Below are 21,861 nucleotides of genomic sequence, written 5' to 3' on the forward strand. Positions count from 1 at the left end.
TAGAGGGAGAGAGAGGAGGATGCAGGGATAGAGGGAGAGAGAGGAGGATGCAGGGATAGAGGGAGAGAGAGGAGGATGCAGGGATAGAGGGAGAGAGAGGAGGATGCAGGGATAGAGGGAGAGAGAGGAGGATGCAGGGATAGAGGGAGAGAGAGGAGGATGCAGGGATAGAGGGAGAGAGAGGAGGATGCAGGGATAGAGGGGGAGAGAGAGGAGGATGCAGGGATAGAGGGAGAGAGAGGAGGATGCAGGGATAGAGGGAGAGAGAGGAGGATGCAGGGATAGAGGGAGAGAGAGGAGGATGCAGGGATAGAGGGAGAGAGAGGAGGATGCAGGGATAGAGGGAGAGAGAGGAGGATGCAGGGATAGAGGGGGAGAGAGAGGAGGATGCAGGGATAGAGGGAGAGAGAGGAGGATGCAGGGATAGAGGGAGAGAGAGGAGGATGCAGAGATAGAGGGAGAGAGAGGAGGATGCAGGGATAGAGGGAGAGAGAGGGGCGTGCAGGGATAGAGGGAGAGAGAGGGGCGTGCAGGGATAGAGGGAGAGAGAGGGGCGTGCAGGGATAGAGGGGAGAGAGAGAGAGGGGCGTGCAGGGATAGAGGGGAGAGAGGGGCGTGCAGGGATAGAGGGAGAGAGAGGGGTGTGCAGGGATAGAGGGAGAGAGAGGGGCGTGCAGGGATAGAGGGAGAGAGAGAGAGAGGGGTGTGCAGGGATAGAGGGAGAGAGAGGGGCGTGCAGGGATAGTGCAGGGATAGAGGGAGAGAGAGGGGCGTGCAGGGATAGAGGGAGAGAGAGGGGCGTGCAGGGATAGAGGGAAAGAGAGGGGCGTGCAGGGATAGTGCAGGGATAGAGGGATAGAGGGAGAGAGGGGCGTGCAGGGATAGAGGGAGAGAGAGGAGGATGCAGGGATAGAGGGAGAGCGAGGGGCGTGCAGGGATAGAGGGAGAGAGAGGGGTGTGCAGGGATAGAGGGAGAGAGAGGGGCGTGCAGGGATAGTGCAGGGATAGAGGGAGAGAGAGGGGCGTGCAGGGATAGAGGGAGAGAGAGGGGTGTGCAGGGATAGCGGGAGAGAGAGGGGCGTGCAGGGATAGAGGGAGAGAGAGGGGCGTGCAGGGATAGAGGGAAAGAGAGGGGCGTGCAGGGATAGTGCAGGGATAGAGGGAGAGAGAGGGGCGTGCAGGGATAGAGGGAGAGAGAGGAGGATGCAGGGATAGAGGGAGAGCGAGGGGGCGTGCAGGGATAGAGGGAGAGAGAGGGGTGTGCAGGGATAGAGGGAGAGAGAGGGGCGTGCAGGGATAGTGCAGGGATAGAGGGAGAGAGAGGGGCGTGCAGGGATAGAGGGAGAGAGAGGGGTGTGCAGGGATAGAGGGAGAGAGAGGGGCGTGCAGGGATAGAGGGAGAGCGAGGGGCGTGCAGGGATAGAGGGAGAGAGAGGGGTGTGCAGGGATAGAGGGAGAGAGAGGGGCGTGCAGGGATAGTGCAGGGATAGAGGGAGAGAGAGGGGCGTGCAGGGATAGAGGGAGAGAGAGGGGTGTGCAGGGATAGAGGGAGAGAGAGGGGCGTGCAGGGATAGTGCAGGGATAGAGGGAGAGAGAGGGGCGTGCAGGAATAGAGGGGGAGAGGTGAATGTGATACATTTCAGCACCACAGGGGTGATAAACTATAGACCAGGGCTCTCCAACCCGGTTCCTGGAGAGCTACCATCCTGTAGGTTTTTTCTCCCAACCCTAAACTATCACACCTGATTCTAATAATTAGCTAGTTGATAAGCTGAATCAGGTTAGTTACACCTGGGGTTGGAGAGAAACCCTACAGGAGGGTAGTTCTCTAGGAAAAGGGTTGGAGAGCACTGCAATAGACACTGAATATCCTGAGCAGTTGATCGTGTGTGTGTGTGTGTGTGTGTGTGTGTGTGTGTGTGTGTGTGTGTGTGTGTGTGTGTGTGTGTGTGTGTGTGTGTGTGTGTGTGTGTGTGTGTGTGTGTGTGTGTGGTTAGTGAACATCAATGCAATGCCTTACAAGGCCACATGGCTGTTGGTGTGGCTGAGTGACTGCATTAGTGAGAAAGTGAGTGTGTGTGTGTATTTATAGCCCATTGAAAAAGAAAAGAGACCCCTGTCCCCTCCTACCCCTCTCCTCACCCACTCCCCAATTAGTCGTCTATTGGTGGGGTAATCCAATCAGGAGTGACTACAGCTCGCCCTCCGTCGCCCGTCTCAGTCTGAGCAGACTCCTCAAAGGCACACACCCTCCACAGACAGAAAGGTAAGACTCAGCACTGTCCACTCATCCATCCATCCCTTTTCACTCCTCTTCCACTTCTCTAGCACTCCCTCTCTGGCATCCTCTTCCACATCCATTCTCTCTCTCTCTCTTACCTCTACTTAATAATGTTCTCTTTCTTTCCACTGTTCAACTAAGCCCGTCTCCGTCCATCCCATTACCTCTTCTTCTCTACCACTGGAAACTATCCCCCTCCACTCAGCCCAAACAATATCACTCACCCTCCTCCTAAAACTCCACATCTCTCTCTCTGTTTATGGCTCTTCAGACTTTTATCACCTTGCACAGAATGACAGAATATTGGCATTTAAGCGTGACATGTGACCTAATTTCTCCACTGATTAACTCAACGGTGGCTTGATCGATAAAGGTAAATACATTGTATGTCTTCAGTAGTTGACTTGGCTGTCTTTATTTACTATTTTTAAGACCCAATTGTCACTATGAGCTTCGGTAGGGAACATTAATTTTCCCATGATACAGATTACATGATCAAAGGAGATCCAATAATTGTTCTTGGGCCCTCAGAAAGCCTGACTCTATTGCCCTACATTCACTGTGCCTCAGAGAAAATTATTAGGGTTTTGGTGGACTTTGTTTTAAATGCTCAAGGTGATCCTTTCAGCAGGTTAACATTGTCACAATGCAGATCCAAGATCCATCTGTCAGAGTGTGTGTGTGTGTTGAACTTTAAACATAGACAGTGTGTATGCTGGGGGAAGGCTGTCTATGCTATGTTGTGATATCTAATCAATGATTTATATATACACTAGATGACTGACAGGGGCCCTGTGTTGAAGCCACCATGCCCCCATCTTGGTACTACCTCACCGTTGTAAAAAATATTTTGGAAGCTATAGAAATGCATTTATCTACATTTTTCTATATTTATTCTATTACAGACAGCTTAATGCACACTTTAAATTATCTAAATATAATATAATCTAAATATATATATTCCCTTAAAGTATAAGTACTAATGTTACTATCTCCACTACAACAGAAAAATACTTAGACATTTAATTTTGTCCTTACTGTAGAATTCCATTGATTCCTATGGATGACTGCCCCTTAAATATGACCAACCGGTGGCTTCAAAGCCTCTCATTGGCAAATACATATCATCTGCAAATCAGGGTTTATATACATCATTGCATCCAATGCTGGAGGACAAGTGGGGGTGTTTTCAGTGTGTCTGGATAAAGTGCTGATGGACAGGGCAGATGGGTTATATTCTCTATGCCTTTGTGCCAAGTATCTACCCCCTATTGTTAGAGAAGAAGTGGGGAGTGGTGTGGGAAAGGGGGGGGTACATCTATGGAAACAAAGTTCCACCCCTTTAAGCTAGGAGGTATTAAGTGCAGTCATGGTGTGATGGAGCCAATGAAATAGTCCCAAAGGTGCAAACCCTGCCACTCGACTTATCTGGAAGACTATATGTGTATGTGTGACGGACTGTGCATGTCTGTAGTAGTTTGACATTGAGCTATTTTGAACCTGTCTAAACCTCTCTGTCGTGGCTCTTGAAAGCATTCCAGTTTGCTGGGAGGGCACTGGCTATCATTAGAGATGCATGTCACTGTGGGCCACTTCCATCATTGTGGCTCAAGCCTAGTGTGATAGATCCCCTCACTGACAGAGAGAGAATACCTGTCCACTGTTACTGACTCAACATTAAGGAAATCTTTGACTACGTACAGACTCAGTGAGCATAGCCTTGCTATTGAGAGAGGCCGCTGTAGGCCGACCTGGCTCTCAAGAGAAGACAGGCTACAGTATTTGCACACTGCCCACAAAATGAGGTGGAAACTGAGCTGCACTTCCTAACCTGCCAAATGCATGACCATATTAGAGACACATATTTCCCTCAGATTACACAGACCCAGAAAGAATTTGAAAACAAATCAAATTTTGATAAACTCCCTTGTCTATTGGGTGAAATACCACAATGCGCCATCACAGCAGGAGGATTTGTGACCTGTCACAAGAAAAGGGCAACCAGTGAAGAACAAACACCATTGTAAATGCAACCCATATTTATGCTTTTCTTTTCTTGTACTTTAACTATTTGCACATCATTACAACACTGTATATAGACATAATATGGCAATTGAAATGTCTCTATTCCTTTGGGGGGGGGTCAGATGTGGGTACTCCAGTGGTTCCTGTCAAATTGAGGAAGAGGGGAGGGGTGTAGGATCTTTTTCTTGCTGAGTAAAGAAATATAATTTATTTCAAGTCAATCTGACAACAGGTTAAAGGTCCAATGTAGCCATTTTTATTGCAATATCAAGTCATTTCTGGGTAACATTGAAGTACCTTAATGTGATTGTTTTGAATTAAAATGGTCAAAAAAAATAACTTCTTAGCAAATAGGGAAAAGTAGCTTTTTTGGTAGACAGACAAAAAGAAAATATTAACTAATTTTTCAAGCAGGTCAAAACTCCATCCCAACAAAATAGGCTGAAAAGTTCAGGCAGTCTTTTCAAACAGCTCTTACACAAAAAGGGCATTATCATAATTTTCACAATTTTACAGTATTATTCCAACCTATTGGAGTGGAAATATTTAAAAAAAACAAGGACATCCAGTTTTGGACTGCACTGGGCCTTTAAATTATGTAGATGAAAAACAAAAGAAGACAATCTTGTAAGGGGATGGATTCTGGACCATTTATAACACTTGTCTGGCTGTTTTTCAGTACCCAATACAGTTTTTAGGTTCAAGTTCTGGCAGGTTGGATGGGGGGTGTCGCTGCACAGCTATTTTCAGGTCTCTCCAGAGATGTTAGATCAGGTTCTTGTCCAGGCTCTGGCTGGTTCACTCAAGGACATTCAGAGACTTGTCCCAAAGCCACTCCTGCATTGTCTTGGCTGTGTGCTTAGGGTCATTGTCCTGTTGGAAGGTGAACCTTTGCTCCAGTCTGAGGTCCTGAGAGCTCTGGAGCAGGTTTTCATCAAGGATCTCTTTGTACTTTGCTCTGTTCATCTTTCCCTTGATCCTGACTAGTCTCCCAGTCCCTGCAGCTGAAAAACATCCCCACAGCATGATGCTGCCACCACCATGCTTCACCGTAGGGATGGTGCCAGGTTTCCTCCAGACGTGACACCTGGCATTCAGGGCAAGGAGTTCAATCTTGGTTTCATCAGACCAGAGAATCTTGTTTCTCAAGGTCTGAAAGTCTTTAGGTGCCTTTTGGCAAACTACAAGCAGGCTGTCAAGTGCCTTTTACTGAGGAGTGGCTTCCGTCTGGCCACTGCCATAAAGACCTGATTGGTGGAGTGTTGCAGAGATGATTGTCCTTCTTGAGGGTTCATCCATCTCCACATAGGAACTCTGGAGCTCTGTCAGAGTGACCATCGGGTTCTTGGTCACTGCCCTGACCAAGGTCCTTCTCCCCTGATTCCTCAGTCTGGGGAGGGGGGGGGGGGGGGTTGGAGGAGCAGACATGAGGATAGTCAATCAAAATGAATAGAACAGAGTTGGGACCTCTAAGTTGACTGGTCAACTCATGGGTACACTTGCAATGGCTGACTGATGTTGTCATCATATCAAATGTTACTTGTCACATGCTTTGTAAACAACCTGTGTAGACTAACAGTGAAATGCTTTCTTACGGGCCCTTCCCAACAATGTAGAGAGAGAGAAAATAGAGAAATGGTACGAAAGTAAAAATCTATACACAATGAGTAACAATAACATGGCTATATACAAGGGGTACAAGTACCGAGTCCATATGCATGGGTACGAGGTGATATGTACATAAACTCAGCAAAAAAAGAAACGTCCCTTTTTCAGGACCCTGTCTTTCAAAGATAATTCATAAAAATCCAAATAACTTCACAGATCTTCATTATAAAGGGTTATAACACTGTTTCCCATGCTTGTTCAATGAACCATAAACAATTAATGAGCAGGTGAGGACCTGCTTTACAACAGTCCTACAAGCCCTCAGTCCAGCCTATTGCGGAAAGTCTGAGCACTGATGGAGGAATTGTGCGTTCCTGGTGCAGCTTGGGCAGTTGTTGTTGCCATCCTGTACCTGTTCTGCAGGTGTGATGTTCGGAGGTACCGATCCTGTGCAGTTGTTGTTACACGTGGTCTGCCACTGCGAGGACGATCAGCTGTCCATCCTGTCTCCCTGTAGTGCTGTCTAAGGCACCTCACAGTACGGACATTGCAATTAGCAATTTATTGTCCTGGACACATCTGCAGTCCTCATGCCTCCTTGCAGCATGCCTAAGGCACGTTCACGCAGATGAGCAGGGACCCCGTGCATCTTTCTTTTGATGTTTTTCAGAGTCAGTAGAAAGGCATCTTTAGTGTCCTAAGTTTTCATAACTGTGACCTTAATTGCCTACCGTCTGTAAGCTGTTAGTGTCTAAAACAACTACTCCAAGTCTCAGAGCGAGTGACGTTTGAAACTCTATTAGCGCGCACCCCGCTAACTAGCTAACCATTTCACATCGGTTCCACCAGCCTAATCTCGGGAGTTGATAGGCTTGAAGTCAATAACAGCGCAATGCTTGAGGCACAGTAAAGAGCTGCTGGCAAAACGCATGAAAGTGCTGTTTGAATGAATGCTTACGAGCCTGCTGCTGCCTACCATCGCTCAGTTAGACTGCTCTATCAAATAATATACTTTATTATAACATAATAACACACAGAAATACGAGCCTTTGGTCATTAATATGGTCGAATCCGGAAACTATCATTTCGAAAACAAAACATTTATTATTATCACATATACCCTGACTCTGTGTGCAATGAACGCAAGAGAAGAGACACAATTTCACCTGGTTAATGTTGCCTGCTAACCTGGATTTATTTTAGCTAAATATGCAGGTTTAAAAATATATACCTCTGTGTATTGATTTTAAGAAAGGCATTGATGTTTATGGTTAGGTACACGTTGGAGCAACGACAGCGAATGCTCACCGCTTCGATTATATGCAATGCAGGACACGCTAGATAAACTAGTAATATCATCAACCATGTGTAGTTATAACTAGAGATCATGATTGATTGATTGATTTGTTTTTTATAAGATAAGTTTAATGCTAGCTAGCAACTTACCTTGGCTTCTTACTGTATTCGCGTAACAGGTAGGCTCCTTGTGGAGTGCAATGAGAGGCAGGTGGTTAGAGCGTTGGACTAGTTAACCGGAAGGTTGCAAGATTGAATCCCGGAGCTGACAAGGTAAATATTTGTTGTTCTGCCCTGAACAAGGCAGTAAGGATAGGCGGGACGCAAATGTCTCAACTGGCCAATTGCCAGGGGAAATGCAGAGCACCAGATTCAAATAAAATGCTATAAAATTCAAACTTTCATTGTATCCCACATGTAAGATACTCAATTAAAGCTACACTCGTTGTGAATCCAGCCAACATGTCAGATTTTAAAAATGCTTTTCTGCGAAAGCATAAGAAGCTATTATCTGATAGCCTGCACCGTCTACACTAGCAGTGAACAAAGGAGCTAGCATATTACAACACTGCAGGCGCTACACAAAACGCTGAAATAAAATATAAAACATGCATTACCTTTGACGAGCTTCTTTTGTTGGCACTCCAATATGTCCCATAAACATCACAATTGGTCCTTTTGTTCGATTAATTCTATCCATATATATCCAAAATGTCCACTTATAAAGCGCGTTTGATCCAGAAAAAAAACGGCTTACAAAAACGCAACATCACTACAAAATATTTCAAAAGTTGCCTATAAACTTTGCCAAAATATTTCAAACTACTTTTGTAATACAACTTTAGGTATGTTTAAACGTTAATAATCGATCAAATTGTAGACTGGGCAATCTGTGTTCAATACAGAAATGAAAACAAACCAGCTCCACTTTTCACGTCTTGCACAACTCACAAAAGTGTCCCCAGTTCCAAGTTGGCCTACTTTTTCATTACACAAAGGAATAACCTCAACCAAATTCCAAAGACTGGTGACATCCAGTGGAAGCGGTAGGAACTGAAAATAGGTTCCTATATCCCATGGCAAAGACAATAGAGGGAACAGAGGGGGGGAAAACAATTCTGAACAGTTAGTCCTCGGGGTTTTGCCTGCTACATAAGTTCTGTTATACTCACAGACATGATTCAAACAGGTTTAGAAACTTCAGAGTGTTTGCTATCCAAATCTATGAACAATATGTATATCCTATATTCCTGGCATGAGTAGCAAGAAGTTGAAATTGGGCACACTATTTATCCAAAAGTGAAAATTCTGCCCCCTTGCTTTTAAGAAGTTTTAACCCACCGTTCCTAAGCAGTCATTGAAAATAACAACGTGTTCTTAACTGACTTGCCTAGTTAAATCAAGGCGTAATATATTTAAAAATACAATTAAAAAATAAATTCTCCCAAATCGATGTCCAAAAATACAGATTTCCAATTGTTATGAAAACTTGAAATCGGCCCTAATTAATTGGCCATTCCGATGAATACTGTGTATGTCTCTCTAGGACAAGGTGACCTCCCTTTATAAGCTGCATGCTCCTTCCTACCTACCAGTTTAGTTTGTGTTTGATGCCTTCCTGCCATTGGGTGTGATATGAAGTAAGTGCCCTTTGTTATTTTACTGTTTGGCGAATGTAAGTCCTAAATGATATATTTGTTACCTTTTTGTTATATCCCATGCTTGACTTGGACTGAAATAGGTTCCTGTACTCATTTTGGGTGCCGGTACTGTTTATATTTAGGTGCAGGAGCTCCACAATACCTTTGAGCTAATATTCTATAAGAGGAAAAGTGCTGGTACTTAGCTCCGGTGAGCTCCTGCACAAATCAAGCACTGGTTATATCCTTTGTTTATACATGCCTTCGGTTTGCTAATGGCGCTAAATGCTATGGCTTCTTTGTTTATAACTGTCAGTCTCCTCAATTTATAGTTCATGTTAAGCTCATATTCAATTGGTGCTACTTTATGATTCATGCCCCTTTTGATGTTGTGTTCCTAATGTTTCCCTTTTGTATCTCCATTCCAGAACACCACATCCTTGTTAGCCAATCTATCTCAAGACCTTACAAGCCACACCTCCTAACACATCCTTCCTAACCCTACCTACCAGCCTTATAAGACAACAGAATCTGGAAGCATCTCCCCCCCCGCCTTTGTCTTTGCAATGTGTTAAATAAATGTGATAATTGTACCATCTCCTCCTTGCATTCTGACTGATGCACCATGGGAGCAGAAACAGTCCTGAACCTAGCTTAATCTGTCCCAATTCGTTTCTTCGGTCCCACCAAACATACACAGAACGTGGGTGCCATGTTCTCAGCTCTGTTATAAAGAAAGCCCTTCATTATAAAGAAAGCCCTTCAATTGCTGAAGTACATGGCAACACACATTTCAGCAAATCAAGGCCAGGTCTAAATTGTTTACAAGGTTACCATAAATTGTTTTATTTGTTATATTAAATAAATTATGGCCATCAGTTTTATCGGCATTAAGAAACAGCTAGGCATTGTCTACCAACATCTGAGAACTGCTAGCTAACTGGCAAGCACAACAATTGTGAACTTCGGTTGTACAGCCCCCTAGAAATCATCCGACTGTCAAATGTACAGTCTGAGGAGAGAAATTGAAACCATGGTCTGATTAACGGATAAATGACACAGACATGGTGGAGTAGCAGGAAGATCAGAATGCATTTAACCTAGAGGTTGAGTTCAAATCCTACACTGTAAACCCCAATGTGCTCTCATTACTCAACTTGAGGAAATCCATTGCACTTAATATCTGAGTACAGTCACTTTGATTTTTGCAGTCATTACTCAAACTGAGAGTCACTGTGACCATGTAGAGGGTCCAGGTTTGAATTATATCAGCTTGATGCCTCCAGTATTATTTCCCAGTGTGCTTTGCATTTGAGTGAATTGTAGAGTTACCACTCATGACTATTTGTTAGTGACAGAGACATGGTTGTTTGAATTCATTAATTTTCACCAAGTGAGTTCCTAGGGGAATATTATAATTATATTTACTGTATGACAATACATTAGATATCTCATAAGGACTTGGTTCACAAGCCACATTAGGCCTGCAAGTAGGGTTGCAATATTCCAGTAACTTCGGTCAAATAAAATCCAACTTGGGTTTCTGGAAAACCTGGAAAATGTACCAACATTTTAACAATCCTACCTGCAGGTCCCATTATGCTGTCTTGCAAATGGATGTGTAATTCCTAATATAATCTAGCCAGAGTTAGGATATCCAACAGTTGCACTGTTTTTATTCTCCCGAACCTGCGTTCAGAATGACTGCCAGGGTTAAGAACAGTGTGAGGAGACTAGCTAAGACATCTAAACTGGAACAACCATTGCAGTAATGGGTGCAAAAACCAAACTAAATGATTGGATTTGTTTATAAAAATGTGTTATTTATCTTTGTGTAGCATAAGATTATCAATATCGCTTAATGTACATGCAAAAACGGATATTAAAAACAATTCCAAAAACGCAACCTGCAGTAGTGCATGCTGGGTAAAAATATAATTGATCATAACTTAAAAAAGTGAGTTGATGTGACTTCTCATTTAGTTTGGAGTCAGTACCACATACAGTTAAGTAATAATGAGTTTTCATTTACTCTGAGTTCAACTTACTAGAAGTATTTGAGTAAAAAATGTCTTGGCGTTTACACGCTGAATCATAATTACTGTATAAATGAACACGCACAGTGTAATCATTTATGTAAAAGTGTGTAATATTGTAAGCTGAAAACACTATGTTAAAAGCACTGTCTGTGTGTGCGTCCAATTTTGGATGAATGTTCCAATGAAACATGTCTAGAACATTAAATATTGGATATTCTGAGAACATGACAACCATGTTCTGGGTAAATTCTGTTTTACATTTAGGGAATGTTATCCCAACTAACGCCAAAACTGGACACAAACATCTGGGGAATATTATGGGTAACATTACAAATAGTTCTCTCTCCCTAGAACTGTTAGCTGGGAAACAATGTTATCAAAAGATTTGATAGGTGCCCCTTGGTGCCTTTGAGTCTCCAGATGTATTAGTCTGTCTTTAGTGTTGCTGGGACGGATGACATCAAAGAGAACACATAAAATAAAATAGCTGAAAATTTGATTAGGGTAGAGTTCATTTTTTTAAATTTTGGGAACAAGATGAATCCTGATTTAAGCTAGGTAAGTTAGAGCGATGGAGAGACTTTGAAGAGGGGTTAGAGAGGGAGAGTAAATATTACTGGTAGATGGGATAGTAAATATATTCATTCCTCTTTCAACTGAAAGACAGAGAATTCCTCTGAATTCCTTTTTCGACAGTACACCAAGACCTTTCTCTAGCCCTTTTACTAAGCACTCTTGTCCCCCCTACTCTTGAGTAAGCGGTGGTATATCTGAGGTCCTTATGCACAAAGACCATACATAATGCAATGACATCAGGAACATACCACGATATTACAGGGGGTTTAGTCCAGAGAAAGGGGGACCGAATGAGGAAATGCAAACAACCCATTGGGTTGGAAAAGCAATGGAAAGCAAATGGAGAGAAAGACAGAGAGTGGGGGTGGGGCAGGGAGAGGGGGAAGGAGCAAGGGGGAGAGAGAGAGATGAGGGCAGCTGGATGAAGGAGTTTTGTTGTTGAAAAAGCTAAAGAGAATAAGATGGGAAGAGAGAAGGAATTTAAGAGAGTGAGGGGGGACATTCTCTAGTTTTCCAGCTTTTCTTTTGCCTCCTTATATGGTCAAATGATGACTGTGGAATCAGTGGGCAGAGGGGAGTGGGTCGGAACTCCGAGAGTAAGAGAGAGGGAAAGAGGTGAGAAGTGTAGAGGAGAGGGGTGTGCAGTGTCGTGTGCTTGGGACACTAGGGACTTCCACGAGAGGCAGCCGGACACAAACCACTGGTCAGCAAAGCGAGACAGGCCAGGCACAGAGAGGCATAACCAGGAGTCTTATCAGGGGCTGAACTGCTAACAGCTGCAGAGCGTGAGTAGCCATTATTCTGGTGTGCCGTCATACACACACACATACACACTGCGGGATGCTGATCTGTGTAGAGGTCTGGTGCGTGATACTGACAGCTGGAGGTGTGGTTATGGATTGCTAACTGCAGGGTGATATAGTGAGTGTTGGTATGCGCAGGAGCAAAAGTCCCCTGTCCCTCTCTAAGCATTCCTGATAGAGCTATTAATATCCCTCTCATCTGTAACCAGGTGGCTGTCACGTCAACAGACAAGACTGGATGCTGATAGACACACAGAGACTAAACCCTAGAGAGAGTCATACTGTACACAGAAGTAGAACTTGATACTACAACTGTCGGCAATATAACACTGTCTCAAAAGATGACAGGCAGATGTCTATTGAGATGTCCTTAATGTCTTATCAGAGATCTCCATTGTACTTGTTGTTGTGCTTGTGCTCCCTCCACTCTGCTTAAATGTGATATGCACTTATGGATATTCTATTCATTGCAGTAACAGGCAAGTCAATTTAGATCCAGTTCTCATTACCTATAACAGACTGATTATGATGTATGCTCTCTGCTACTACTCAGTGTCAGGGAGCGGATATCTCTGTATAAACACTGGCACACAGACAAGGCAAACAGACAGACTTGGTTCCTCCAAGGTGGATTCTGTTTATCTAGCTGAACTCTTAAAAACCTAGGCTATTTACAAATGTACGGTATGTATGCAGGTCATGCATCCGGGTTCTTGACCATAACTTGAAGAAACCCTTTTTATACAGTAAGACAATTGTCATTCCCACTCTCCCCCCTTCCCCTCCCCTCAGGTTAGCGGGGTGGGATTCCCGGTGCCAAGATGACGGAGCGCTATGATTGCCACTACTGTAAGGAATCCCTGTTTGGTAAGAAGTACGTCCTGAGAGAGGAGAACCCATACTGTGTCAAATGCTATGAGAGCCTGTACTCCAATACCTGTGAGGACTGCAAGAAACCCATCGGCTGCAACACCAGGGTATAATACACACACACACAAACCACTAACACTGTCTCATTGTTTAGCCTCCATCCAAGAACATTGTCAAAGAGTGTCATCTGATGTTCAGATTTGGATTGTCCCTCTGTTGTCTCCGTAGGACCTGTCCTACAAGGACCGCCACTGGCATGAGGAGTGTTTCCAGTGCTTCCAGTGTAAACGCTCTCTGGTGGACAAGCCCTTCTCCACCAAGGATGACCAGCTACTCTGCACTGAGTGCTACTCCAATGAATACTCCTCCAAGTGCCACGAGTGCAAGAAGACCATCATGCCTGGTGAGAACCTTCACCTAGATCCATCTAATCTATACTAAACCCACACAAAATCTGATGCATACATGTGGGCAGGCACACACAAACAGGCGTGTACACAGACTACACTTGCACTATCACAGATGACACAAACCTTCAACAATTTGGATCTGTCAAAATACCAACACTCACAGCCCCTTATGACAAAATAATCGATTTAATGTTATAATGCTCCATAAATGGATATTCAAAATGAAATCATCTTTATCAGAGCAGCCATGAAATGTGTTGATTTGTTTGAACCAGGGTCCATATTAGTAATATCATTTTTATCGTTATTACACGCACACACATTAATCACTGTTGTAGTATGCGAATAGCCAGGACTAAACTCAAACGTTTTTGGATGATTCTAACTAATCTACATGTCTTTGAATGTCCTCATTCACATAAGCCCTTGCCTAGTTAAATAAAGATGAAATTAAATAACAAAGAAAGCGGTGCTTTCCCCCAACAGTCAGTGTAACTATATTCTGAGGTCTGGAGTGCAGCCAGAACACTGAACGTAGATCGAAATGACTTCCAGACCTCCTCTCTGTCCCCACTCTGTTTCAATACAAAGACCACCACGCAGTATTTAGAGAGTGAGGGAATGTGTGTGTAACCCAATGACTGAGTAGTGTGTGTGTGACCTTTTTCTCACTCTCCATCATTTCTCCTTTCCTAATTTCCCTTTATTAATCTACCTCTGTCTCTCCATCCCTCTCTTATTCACTCCCCCTCCCCCTGCTCCCTCCCTCTTTCCTTCCCTCCCTCTATCCATCCCTCCCCTCTCTTGCTTCATCTCCTTCATGCAGGCTCCAGGAAGATGGAGCATAAGGGTAACAGCTGGCATGAGACCTGCTTCACCTGCCAGCGTTGCCAGCAGCCCATCGGCACCAAGAGCTTCATCCCCAAGGAGAACCAAAACTTCTGTGTGCCCTGCTACGAGAAACAGTTTGCCATGCAGTGTGTGCATTGCAAGAAAGTAGGTCAAAGGTCATGACAGTGTAAATACTGTAGTGTTTTTTCAAAAGTTTTTCGGACCTCTAAATTGATGTATACAACATAGAAAATGTTGGATATCGGCTGAAAGTCTGGCTGTGTCTGGCAGACAAGACTATAGGAACATCGAGTAGCACTTGATATGTATATAAATGCTATCAGTATCTATACAAGTGGCAATTTACTAAATGGATTGCTGTAACCACAAAGATCTGGTATCTGGATGGCAGTACTTGGTGTGTGCGTGTGCACATGTGTATGTGCGTACTTGTGTGCCACGTATGTGTGTGCATGGTCAAATGTGTGCCTGTATGCCTAACCCTTTCTCTCCCCATTAAATAGCCAATCACTACTGGCGGGGTGACCTATCGCGACCAACCCTGGCATAAGGACTGCTTCCTGTGCACTGGCTGCAAGCAGCAGCTGTCAGGCCAGCGGTTCACCTCCCGTGACGACTTTGCGTACTGCCTCAACTGTTTCTGCAACCTGTACGCTAAGAAGTGTGCCTCCTGCACCACCCCAATCAGCGGTAAACTATCTATCTATGTGGGTGTGTTACAGATACATGTTTTCTGCACAGGTCATGCACAGATTATCAGAGGCCAGAAAATGGCACCGATAGTGAGGGCCGCTGAGCAACTAGCCCCTAGTCAACTTTGCAGTATTTTGTTTTTTATTTCTTACATTATTAGGCCAGAACGTTTTTTTGTGTTATTACTTACAGCCGGGAAGAACTTTTGGATATCAGAGTGACGGTAACTCACCAGCATTACGATCAGGAATACGACTTTCCAGAATCGTAACCTTGGTTCGTACCACCCAGGCAAATTGAACTGATTCCAGCGGCTGACCCAAAACGTCGCAAGCGGAGAAGAGGTACTCGGAGTGGACCTCCAGTCCGACTCAGCTGGAGCACACACCACCTACCGCTTCCGGATATATTACTCGCTAATGTTCAGTCTCTGGATAATAAAGTCGATGAGCTGAGAGCAAGGATTTCCTTCCAGAGAGACATCAGGGATTGTAACATACTCTGTTTCACAGAAACATGTCTCTCTCTGGATATACTGTCTGAGTCCGTACAGCCAGTTGGGTTCTCAGATCATCGCACAGACAGGAATAAATCTCTCAGGGAAGAAGAAGGGTGGGGTTGTATGTTTCATGATTAACTACTCATGATGTGATTGTGATAACATACAGGAACTTTTACAGGAAGTCCTTTTGTTCACCCAAACTAAAATACCTCACAAACAAATGCTGACCGTATTACCTCCCAAAATAATTATCTTTGGTTATTGTCACAGCTGTGTATATACCACCTCAAGCCGACAGCCCTCAAAGAACTTCACTGGATTTTATGCAAACTGGAAACCACATATCCTGAGGCTGCATTTATTGTAGCTGTGGATTTTAACGAAGCAAATTTGAGGAAAACGCTACCGAAGTTCGACCAACACAATGCCTGAGGTACTCGACCACTGCTAAAACACGGCCACATCCAACGTCCGGATGCCTACAAGGCCCTCCCCCGCCGTCCCTTTGACAAATCTGATCACGACTCCACTTTTCTCCTCCCTTCCTATAGGCAGAAACTCAAACAAGAAGTACCCGTGCTAAGGACTATTCAACGCTGGTCTGACCAATCGGAATCCACACTTCAAGATTGTTTTGTTCACGCAAACTGGGATATGTTCCATGTAGCTTCAGAGAATAACATAAACTTAGTCACCGTATCAGTATATTTGTCTATCAGGAAGTGTATAGGAGATGTACCCACTGTGACTATTAAAACCATTAACCAGAAACAATGGAAAGATGGAAGCATTTGTGCAAAACTGAAAGTGGAAACCACCGCATTTAACCATGGCAAGGTGACTGGGATTTATGACAGAATACAAACGGTGTAGTTATTCCCTCCACAAGCAATCAAAACAGGCAAAACGTCAGTATAGAGACAAAGTGAAGTCGCAATACCACGGCTCAGAAACAAGACGCGTGTGGCAGGGTCTACAGATAATCGCGGATTACAAAAGGAAAACCAGCCACGTTGCAAACACTGACGTCTTGCTTCCGGACAAGCTAAACAACTGCTTCGCCCTCTTTGAGGATAACACAGTGCCAACAATGCGGCCCGCTACCGAGGACTGCGGGCTCTCCTTCTCCGTAGCCAACGTGAGTAAGACATTTAAGCGTGTTAACCCTTGCAAGGCTGCCGGCCCAGACGGCATCCCTAGCTGCGTCCTCAGAGCATGCGCAGACCAGCTGGCTGGTGTGTTTACAGACATATTCAATCTCTACCTATCCCAGTCTGCTGACACCACATGCTTCCGGATGGCCACCATTGTTCCTGCACCCAAGAAAGAAAAAGTAACTGAACTAAATGACTATCGTCCCAGAGCACTCAGTTCTGCTATCATGAAGCGCTTTGAGAGACTGGTCAAGGATCATATCAACTCTACCTTACCTGACACCCTAGACCAGGGCTGCCCAACCCCTTCCTGGAGATCTACTGTCCTTTAGGTTTTCAGTCCAACCCTAATTTAGTGTATCTGATTCAGCCAGTTAAGGTCTTGTTGAGCAACTAATTAGTATAATCAGGTGTGTTAAATTAGGGTTGGACTGAAAACCCACAGGACGGTAGATCTCCAGGAAGAGGGTTGGGCAGCCCTAATATAGACCCACTTCAATTTGCTTACCGCCTTAGTAGTAGAGGTCGACCGATTATGATTTCTTTTCAACACCGATACCGATTAACCGGCCAATTTTATTTATTTATTTGTAATAATGACAATTACAACAATACTGAATGAACACTTTTATTTTAACTTACTATAATACATCAATAAAATCAATTTAGACTCAAATAAATAATGAAACATGTTCAATTTGGTTAAAATAATGCAAAAACAAAGTGTTGGAGAAGAAAGTAAAAGTGCAATATGTGCCATGTAAAAAGGCTAACGTTTAAGTTCCTTGCTCAGAACATGAGAACACATGAAAGCTGGTGGTTCCTTTTAACGTGAGTCTTCAATATTCCCAGGTAAGAAGTTTTAGGTTGTAGTTATTATAGGAATTATAGGACTATTCATCTCTATACCATTTGTATTTCATATACCTCTGACTATTGGATGTTCTTATAGGCATTTTAGTATTGCCAGTGTAACAGTATAGCTTCTGTCCCTCTCCTCCCCCCTACCTGGGCTCGAACCAGGAACACATCTAAAACAGCCACCCTCGAAGCATCTTTATCCATACAGAGCAAGATCGAATCCCCGAGCTGACAAGGTAAAGATCTGTAGTTCTGCCCCTGAACAAGGCAGTTAACCCACCGTTCCTAGGCCGTCATTGAAAATAAGAATGTGTTCTTAACTGACTTGCCTAGTTAAATAAAGGTACAAATTTCAAATAAAAAAATATCCACAATCGGTGTCCAAAAATGCAGATTACCGATTATTATGAAAACTTGAAATCGGCCCTAATTAATCAGCCATTCCGATTAATCGGTCAACCTCTACTTAATAGATCCACAGACAATGCAATTGACATTGCATATATATATAAATTTAAAATAAACACAATGAAATACATTTTAATTAATGTTTGACCAATTTTTCCATTTCTATTGAACAATATCTTCAGATGGTTCTAATCTTTGTTTCTTTAGCTATTGATAACTAGAAGGATAAATGGTTTTGTAAAAGCCCTATCCCATCTGAACAAGAGGAATACCTATGTAAGAATGCTGTTCATTGACTATAGCTCAGCAGTCAACACAATAGTACCATCCAAGCTCACCACTAAACTTGAGGCCCTGGGTCTCAACCCCGTTCTGTGCAACTGGGTCCTGGACTTCCTGACGGGCCGCCCCCAGGTGGTGAAGTTAGGAAACAACACCCCTACTTCGCTGATCCTCAGCACTGGGCCCCCAAAAGGGTACGTAAGCAGCCCCACAAGGGTGCGTACTCCCTGTTCACCCATGACTATGCATGCTTCCAACTCAATCATCAAGTTTGTGGATGACACAACAGGCGGCAGGTAGCCTAGTAGTTAGAGCATTGGGCTGGTAACTGAATGGTTACAGGATTGAATCCCCGAGCTGACAAGGTAAAAATCTGTCATTCTGCCCCTGAGCAAGGCAGTTAACCCACTGATCCCTGGGTGCCGAATATGTGGATGTCAATTTAAGGCAGCCCCCCACACCTCTCTGATTCAGAGGGGTTGGGTTAAATGCGGAAGACACATTTCAGTTGAATGCATTCAGTTGTACAACTGACTAGGTATCCACCTTTCCCTAGTAGGCTTGATTACCAACAATGATGAGACAGCCTACTGGGAGGAGGTGAGGGCTCTGGGAGTGTGATGCCAGGAAAATAACCTCTCACAAAACAAAGGAGATGATTGTGGTCTTCAGGAAACAGCAGAGGGAGCACCCCCCTATCCACATCGACGGGCCCGCAGTGGAGAAAGTGGAAATCTTGAAGTTCCTTGGCGTACACATCACTGACAAACTGAAATGGTTCACCCACACAGGCAGTGTGGTGAGGAAGGTGCAACAGAGGCTGAAGAAACCACAAAATTTTACAGATGCACAATTGAGAGCATCCTGTCGGGCATGTTTACAACGTGTGGAATAGTGCTTAGTGTATCTGGAACTACACTAACATGACAACACAATCCAACCATCTGTGCAGACCTGCGATGAGATTGTGTGTACCAGAACGCACCCTCTGTGTATCTAACAGAGTGTCAGTCAGTCAATTTAGATGCTCACTTCCATCAGTTCTAACTTCTAATGAGTCAGTTAGTCACTTATTCACTCACTCACATCACGCTACACACTGTGCCTTGTTTGAATCCTTACGGTCTCCTTTCCTCCCTCCCCAATCACAGATCTATGTAATTTGATAAGAGAAAGTAAGGTATATCTGTCCTACTGTTTCCTCCACTCTGATCTGTGACAGCTTCAATAAAGGATGCATTTATGATTTAGGATGTAGAGACCTCTCTCACCTTTGGATGACAATATGTTTTGATCTCTCCCTGTCTCTCTCAGGTCTGGGTGGCAGTAAGTACATCTCCTTTGAAGAGCGCCAGTGGCACCATGACTGCTTCAACTGTAGGAAGTGCTCAGTCTCCCTGGTGGGCCGGGGTTTCCTCACCGAGCGTGACGACATCCTGTGCCCTGAGTGTGGCAAAGACATCTGATTGGCAGGCAGCGAGTGGCTGACGAATCTGAATGGATAGCAATGAAACAACCAGGAGGAATGTTTTAAAATAATACATTTGAAAAAATCAGCCAGGAACCGTAGCAATGAGTCCCAACAACAACCCGTCAGAGCACAACTGGAAATATATATATATATCTCACAATAGCACAATATACTATCAGGCTACTAACCCAATATGCTATTTGAGTTGTAAAATAGACATTTGACAAACATAGGTTTTTGTGTCATTGGTCTTAGATGTGTTGGTGTGCACCAGCATATATTGCTTTCTGTGAACCCTGGCTTGATATCCAATATCAGTTTGAGGTATTGCGGAAGAATATCTGCTTGTCCTAATCTATTATATGCTGTTAAGATTCACATATTCAGAGTTTATGTATTTTGAAAGGAAAGTCCACCCAAATTACATAATTACTGCAGTCTATGGAAACAAATATGTAATTCTGTCATTTGGGTGGACTATCACTTTACGTTTTGAAAGGCTATTTTGTGGTGTGTATGAAGGAGAACAAGTTTCTAAGTAAATGAGCTCCGAAGAAAATGAGCTCCAAAGAAAATGTAAACTAACACAAAGGAACAGGTTTTACCGGGCTTTTACACTGGTGCAAAGTTTGTAATGTTATTCAGATGGGAATAAAAAATAAAAGCTACAACTAAAGAAAAATACTAAATGTTAATAACAGACGTGTAAATATTGACAGTTTGATAAGCTCGATTTATCATGCCCAATAAATAGCAAGTATACATTTAAGGCTGGTGGAAATGCCTGGTAACACTGACTCTAAGTGCTTATAAACGTGAGAGCCGACACAGCACTGTCTATATAAATCATTTTCCAAGGGCACCGATGAAAAGTCTGTATTTGAAATCCAAATAAAGAACTACAAAAATACCCATTGCTGTTCATCTTGTATTACTGTAAGGAAAGGACAAGAAGTTAACAACAATGTCATCCTTTTCTAAAGGAGTTGGTAGAAGTTGCCCCAAACTGCTTGCCTTGTTAAATAAAGGGTTAGATATCAGGGTTAGATATCAGTGGCGGTCAGTGCGGTTTATTTAACAAGGCAAGTCAATAAAGAACAGATTCTTATTTTACAATGACAGCCTACCCCAACCAAACCCTCCTCTAACCTGGGCAACGCTGGGACAAATGTGCGCCGCTCTATGGGACACCCAATCATGGCCAGTTGTGATACAGCCGGGGATCAAACCAGGGTTTGTAGTGACACCTCTGCACTGAGATACGTTCCCTTAGACCACTGTGCCACTCAGGAGCAGCTATGCTTAAGATGAGGGAGGAGGATACATTTGTTTCATGAGCATGGCCTTATTTCTATTAAAACATATTGGATGATTGCTGTACATATTCCATTCACCCAGTTCAATGTAACAGCAATAGGGTGAGGCTACCACGATACTCAAATTTTCCCTATACCCATCATGAGGTTGCTACAACCTAGCCTATTAATTAAAGTTTAGAAAAATAGGTGCACGCAGGTCAAGAGAACAATTTGAGGTGACAGACAGTGACACATGGACACTTTCAATACACACTCTTGCCTGCATCTAGCTGATATAGGGTGTAATCATTAGTCCAACAGTAGCAAACGAGAGTTTCTATTGGACAAATTCAGGTATGTTTATCCCCGTTAGGTTCTGTTTAAGAAAGATTTTTCAACATAATTGTCGGAATGAGTACACCCCTGAACATGTGTTAACACAGTTCACTTTCATAACAGCCGTGTTGTATTCCTTCTCTCATCTATGTGCTCTCCTCCTGGCATATTTTCCTTTCGTCGCTTGTGGATGTCAATACACAACACATCAGCTGTATGTGACCAGGCAAAAAAAAACTATCCAAGTCGAACCATATCATAACCTCTACACACAGCCTACATTTTTGTCACCATATTAGCTAAAGTAGCGTCATAGTCAACATAGCTAATAAAACTAATGTCTTAGTTAACATTACATTTAAGTCATTTAGCAGACGCTCTTATCCAGAGCGACTTACAAATTGGTACCTGCTGCAATCGTGCCATAACATTACAGTGTACAGTCAGTAATCAGTT

The 21,861-nt window shown here is 43.6% G+C and overlaps 1 protein-coding gene across 2 annotated transcripts; it reads left to right on the forward strand.

The window, feature by feature from the left end:
- Nucleotides 1-2,128: 2,128 nt before the first annotated feature.
- Nucleotides 2,129-20,681, forward strand: LOC135547338 (four and a half LIM domains protein 2-like). 2 transcript variants are annotated; one of them, XM_064976255.1, is made up of 6 exons: nucleotides 2,129-2,266; nucleotides 13,061-13,245; nucleotides 13,367-13,541; nucleotides 14,375-14,544; nucleotides 14,904-15,090; nucleotides 19,615-20,681. In XM_064976255.1, the coding sequence occupies exons 2-6, from the start codon at nucleotides 13,090-13,092 to the stop codon at nucleotides 19,764-19,766; spliced, it is 840 nt and encodes a 279-aa protein (XP_064832327.1). In that variant the 5' UTR covers nucleotides 2,129-2,266; nucleotides 13,061-13,089; the 3' UTR covers nucleotides 19,767-20,681. The 2 variants fall into 2 exon arrangements, with proteins under 2 accessions (XP_064832327.1, XP_064832329.1); XM_064976257.1 differs by lacking the exon at nucleotides 2,129-2,266 and adding an exon at nucleotides 11,906-12,250.
- The last annotated feature ends 1,180 nt before the right edge of the window (nucleotides 20,682-21,861 follow it).

This window comes from Oncorhynchus masou, chromosome 10, assembly GCF_036934945.1.
Source record: "Oncorhynchus masou masou isolate Uvic2021 chromosome 10, UVic_Omas_1.1, whole genome shotgun sequence".
Taxonomy (NCBI): Eukaryota; Metazoa; Chordata; class Actinopteri; order Salmoniformes; family Salmonidae; genus Oncorhynchus; species Oncorhynchus masou.